Source organism: Lates calcarifer, linkage group LG12 (genome assembly GCF_001640805.2).
Source record: "Lates calcarifer isolate ASB-BC8 linkage group LG12, TLL_Latcal_v3, whole genome shotgun sequence".
Taxonomy (NCBI): Eukaryota; Metazoa; Chordata; class Actinopteri; family Centropomidae; genus Lates; species Lates calcarifer.
The window spans coordinates 14,050,149-14,056,148 of record NC_066844.1 but is presented as its reverse complement, the minus strand read 5'-3'; the positions used below and the strand labels follow the sequence as shown (position 1 = coordinate 14,056,148).

Here is a 6,000-nt window from a genome sequence, read left to right as displayed (position 1 = left end):
AGTGGTACTGTCAGCAGTCCTGTCAAAATAAAATCTCAAGATACCGTGTTCGAAATATTCCACTAATCAGCAAAATGCTGTAATGATTACAAGAAAAGAAAAACTGCTATTCCCACCTTTCTCAGGGAGGGACTGTGGGTGATAAGCAGTGCATGACAGAGGCCTTTTTATTCTCACTATTACTGCAACTACAGCAGTGTTACCACCCAGGAAACAGAGCCCAAACAAGCAGCAGAGAGTTGGAGGAGACTGATCGCTCATATCATTAAATATGAAAGTAAATCAGAGACTTGCCTCCACAACCTCAAGTACCATTTCCATCCAATGTTGTGTCCTCAGACACGTTTTCTGCTCATATTGTTACAGTTACTGTAATGTATAGGAGAGAAAATACCAAACCACAATAGTATATTTCTACATCTTAAAAAAAAAAAAAAAAAAAAAAATCTGGTAATATTGTGGATTATATTTCATCAGTGTATCTTATTTTTATGACAGTATTTAGTAAACAAAATCATGTTTGTGATTACCCCAGTTGTGATGAGCTAAAGGTGGCACTGATAAAAGATAAATAAAATAAATTCATAATTTGAGCATTGAGCAAGTTTACTACACATAGTTCCTTGGAAATGCTTTAGAATTTGACATGTTTACAGCCTGTAATGTAAGACATGCTATTGATTTACAGAGGCTCTGCTGCTTTATGGGTTATGTAAGTGTTATGTAAGTATGTGTTGTTATGAGGAACTGTCAGGTTGGCTGGCTACAACACGTTTAAGCCATCAGGCAGTGAAACACAAATTCCACGGGGGGAAAAGCTTTATTAATATTTTAATATATATCAATAATACTTTATATACAAAATATGTACAACAAACAACATTGTGTTACATTTCAAAATAAAAATCCCATGTACCTCTTTCTATACAAAACTATTATTTTTGTTTGAACTTTACATTCACTCTCTTTGCCACAGACACAACATTTAAAGCAAATACATTTAAACACCTGCCATCGTTGTGTCCGCATTAAACGAGTAAAGGCAACAGCATGAGCTAAGATCTTGGTCTTAACTTGACCGGGAATTTGTGGGTAAGATGCAAATCTGGCTGAGCACGACGCTATGTACTGTACACGTTCTACCGGCATACAGCTAAAGACTACCTCGCCCGTCTTCTGGTAGCGATGCAAATACACTTCAGCGGGTCACTTATCAAAAATAGAGATGTATGAGTAGTATAAACAAAAATTATTACAAGACATTACTTCACAGGGTCTCCATCTAGATGCACAAAACAGTCATGACTCACAAATTAAATCGTAAAAGCACGTATGGCCACATCACTCCTCAACAGATATGAGTGACACACCTCGTACACTGACAACGCCCTGAATTTTTTGAAAATTATGAACACTGAAGGGTGAAAGGAGCAATGTCTTTTGTGATGTGCCTGGTCAACACGGCCCAGACGTTTGTCTTTTTGGTAACATTCTAGTCTAAAACAATGTTTTGTTGCAGTTACAGGAGTGACAAACACATCCTCCATTCACAGATCTACAGCAGGTAATAATAATTCAAGCAGCATCTACAAGGGGGTTTTGTTCAATCTTTACATTCATTACAGACTGGTGTGTGTGCAAAAAATAGGTCCAAATATTTTTTTTGGGGGGTGCGGGGTGGCAGGTGGGAATCTGTGCCTTACATTCTGGCTTCACCTCTGACATTCAACAATGAGCGCGGAGAGGGCGAACCTTGCTTAAAAAAAAAAACAAACAAACAAACAAAAAAAAAAAAAACACTTTTGCCATCTCTTGAGCACTCATTGCCTTTAACCTAACCATCTTCACAGTGTTTCAGAGCCATGCAACAGGTGAATATATGAGCCTTTGCACGGGCATTGCAGGCTCCCCTTAAAAGTCCCGTTTCAATCTGTGAGAGGCTGGTGATATACAGTGCTGACCATTTGGGGCTCTTTGCTGGGGTCAGTGTTTTGATGGGCCAAACAATGGCTGTGGTTTGAAGGGACACCAGTGCGTTTGTTTAAAGTCTTTTCAGTGGGCCAACCGTTTAACCCCGTTCAACATTCGAGGGAAAGGTTCCAACAGAAAAACATCGGTTTAGTCTTTGGTTTCCAAGTTCAAAGGGGGGACCTGCTTTAAAGCTTTGTGAAGAGCAGGGGAGTCCATAGCGATATGGTGGGGGACTGGAGACCCTGCCCTTGGGGACATCACCAGGGATGAGGGAAGTGTCTCTGGGGGCAAGCCCACTGTGGAGCTGCTCATGCCTGGGTACATAACTGGCATGCCCCCGGGGTACCAGCATTTCTCCAGCATGGGCAGATACGCTGCTGCTGCTGCAGCCGCGGGGGGTATGAGGTAGAAGGGGAGGCAAAATGGGGGCTGGTTGGGTGAGAAGCTCATATAGCTGCCAGGGCCTCCTGCCACATGACTGGAGAGAATCTCGTCCTCTGAGGAGTCAGACCTCGACTTTTTGGCCTGAGGCTCGTCACCCTCCTGCTTGATTGCGCCGGCCACGGGCTCAGGCGCTGCATGCTTGAGCCCCCCCTCCCTCGCGTGGCTTTCTGACCACGGGGCTTTGGGATCGCGTTTGTCGTGTTCTCCCCCGTACCCGCTGTCAGTGTCCGTGTCACTGCCGCTTTGCTCTCCCGTCCCGTGGGGGTAAGTCCTTTGAATAACAGGAACACAGTTCTTAGCGGGGCCCTCAGAGGCCCTTGGGGGCTGTCCAGCGGGTTTCTTGAGTTTCTCTGAAGCTCGAGGGATGGACTCTTCTGGGTGTAGGCTGCTCCGATGCTGCAGGACCTCAGCTGCTACTTTTTGGATGTGGCTTATGACGTGGGAAGGGCTCAGGTCCCTGCTGCTTTCTTGGCTGGCCAGATAGTGGAGGACCTCTTTTGCACACAAGTGAAAGCCAGAGCGGAACATCTCCTCGCTGCTCTCGGCACTGTCACCTCCATGATCGCCTGGTAGTTTAAAAACACAAGGTTATAAATCAGTTTTACTGCACTAAGTCCTGATAACAGCACCAGACCGCGGAGGGCTCAGTCTGTTGATGTCTGATGTAAAACATCTGTTTGTATTTCATGTCTGCACCACATCACGGCAACAAACTTACTAATTTGCAGGTCCTTCTGTAGTGCCATAATTTTCTGCTGCTGTTGCTCCAGGAGAGCGCTAAGGGCTTTCACATGCTTGAGAGTGAGTTCCAGCACCACAGCTTTCTCCAAATGACCCAGCGTCTAAAACAGGAAGACCTTCGATAAGCATGTTGATCTTTCTTATGTAACACATTCTGCAGCTGAACAGAGGACAAGCCGCGTACACCCGGGAAGTCATGCAATCCACGAACGCACACAAAATGTTCAACAATGAATTTTAATTTTAAATATTGCTACGATTTAAACAATAAAATTACAATATCATATGTATGTATGTATATATATATATATATATATATATATATATATATATATATATACACATATATCAATTTTTGTTAATCTGTTCTTAAAATCCAAAACTGAATCCAAAGTGTGTAAGCAAACTGCAAAACCATGTGCCGTGTTGGAATCCCTGGCCGTTCACAGACATGCCATATGTAGAAGATAATACTCACTGTAAGCTTGAGATGTTCTGGCAACAAATCCTTCAGCTGGGCAATGCATTCGTTGATTCGGTCGCGTCTTTTCTTTTCAATCAGTCGGTGTGGCAACTTGTATGTCTCCTGTATGGAGAGGGGTTGAAATGTTGTAAGTGAAATCCAGGTTGCTCAGTTTAAAACTGATAAATGCAGGAATATGATGCAGTTTAACTTTCATTTACCTTGCTTTCATCCCCACGCTTCATGCCCCTTCTGGGTTTGTACACATAAATGGGAAAATCCATTCTTTGGAGAAAAGACAAAATTGGTTAGTCTTAAGTTTAATAAGGGTTCAGTATAAAGTGCTTTATATGGTAGAATAGAACAGAGCAGAAAAGAATAGATTATAACAAAGTAGAAATATATTCCTTTTACCCTGGCATGTCAGCTATATCCAGTGATGGGTGTTTTGGTACACAGGGAGGTGGTTGCGCACTGGTAATCCTCTCCATGTCGTTTAACTGCAAAACCCAATAAATGACTTCAAAATGCCTTCAAAACGTTCCAAATGTGTCTCTGCAATCGCGCTTCAAAACGGAAAAAAAATCACACAAAATAGAAAAAAAATAAATCAAAAAGTATCTCCTGTTATCCAGTGTGTGTGTGTGTGCGTTCCCGCTGTGAGTTGGAGTTGGACACGGCGCAGTGTTGTCACCCTCAGGTCCGGACTCGGTAGTATGTCTAGGGAGGCTCCACGCCCGGCTGAATGTGTGAGAGCTGGGTGGGTTTTTGACTACGTGTTAAATAAACCCTGTGACTGCAGGCACGTCTCTCGACAAGAGACACAGACTCGACTCCGTCACATGAGCCTCACGTGTTGGACGGCGCTTTCAACTCCTCACCCCCCCCGCGCCGCACGCGCGCGCGCGCTCACACGCTCACACACACACACACACACCTCCTCCTCCCCCTTCCCTGCTGCTCGAGTACAACCCATTTCTGTAGTACTGCTCCACTAGGGCCGAGTCCCGTGTACCACCATGCTCCGGCTCTCGGGGCAGAGACGTGTTGCAGAGCCGAGCGTGTTTACAAGAGAGAAAGTAGAGCAACAGTTCTCTCGTTATCAGTTACAAAACTGCAAATATTGCAGACTTTATGTGACACTGTAACTAAGATGACTGAAAACACGACAATAACGAAAATATTTTTATTTTATATATGTATTATATTATACTATTGAGTATCCTGTATCAGTCATTTGCTAAAGGTATAGTAAAGGGAAATGCAGTGATTTTACACGAGATTCGAAAAAGTGGTAAAAGGTGAGAATAAAGTCAGACCTGTACCACAGACGTATGGTAATATTAGAACATATTGTAGCTAGAGGTCGTTTCATTAGGTTAATAACAGAACAACCAATACTACTACTACTACTAATACTACTACTACTACTACTACTACTACTAATAATAATAATAATAATAATAATTTATATAGACATACGGATACACACGTGGATGTGTGTGAGTGTGTATGTATACCAATAACTGGAATATAGCTAGGTAATAGTTAATAGTTATTACTATTACCACTATACTTCACTACCTATATCTATCTATCTATCTATCTATCTATCTATCTATATATATATATATATATATATATGTGTGTGTGTGTGTGTGTGTGTGTGTGTTTAGTGAAGTTTCATGAAGGCCTTTATAAATACTGTATGTATATGAAGAGATTTCACTGTCTACATATGAAACAAATCATAATGTAATAATAAAAACAAGTTGCACAAAAAAAATTGTTCGACTAACTTCAGTGTTTTATAGGCACCATTTCTACTCTCCCCATTCAGTCGCTTGGCATGTGTCTCGCGCTCAGTATGGACACGGTGTAATTTCATACTGTACCCATTTGCTGTGTGGCACGTGCACCTGCGGCGGGATGACACTGTCGCTGTAGCGAAGCGCGTTTTGTTTTGTTTTTATACCGACTGCTGTACTGATACCGTTAAACCTGCCTGTACCCAGCGGAAAGTCACGTTGAGCTCCGCATGGCTGGGAGAGAGCCGAGGAGCAGATCCCTGCCGGTGACGTCACGCGCAGACAACCGAGAGTGCCCGACTGACCGGTCGGTTCCACACGCCGACGTCCCGAAGCAGCCAGAGACTATAGATAGCAACAGCTACATAACAACGGAGCGCCAAGCCGGAAACGAGTGAGCGGGAAAGGGGTCTCTGTCAACACTTGTTGTAAATACCGATAAGACCGTGAAGAAAATGAAACTCTTGTCTCTGACACATTTTTCTTCTATTGTTCTGTCTATGTGGGGAGAAGTAATAAGAAAAAAGAATCACAGTGAGTGGGTCTTGCTCTTCCCACGGTTTTATCGTTTAA

The 6,000-nt window shown here is 43.0% G+C and overlaps 1 protein-coding gene across 1 annotated transcript; it reads right to left on the bottom strand.

Moving 5' to 3' along the window:
• Positions 1-801: 801 nt before the first annotated feature.
• On the bottom strand, positions 802-4,444 carry bhlhe40 (basic helix-loop-helix family, member e40). The gene is made up of 5 exons (XM_018679953.2): positions 4,034-4,444; positions 3,841-3,904; positions 3,635-3,742; positions 3,134-3,257; positions 802-2,981 (listed from the first exon to the last, which is right to left on the bottom strand). Exons 1-5 carry the CDS (start codon positions 4,108-4,110, stop codon positions 2,119-2,121), a joined length of 1,236 nt encoding a protein of 411 aa, XP_018535469.1. The 5' UTR covers positions 4,111-4,444; the 3' UTR covers positions 802-2,118.
• Between the last annotated feature and the right edge of the window lie 1,556 nt (positions 4,445-6,000).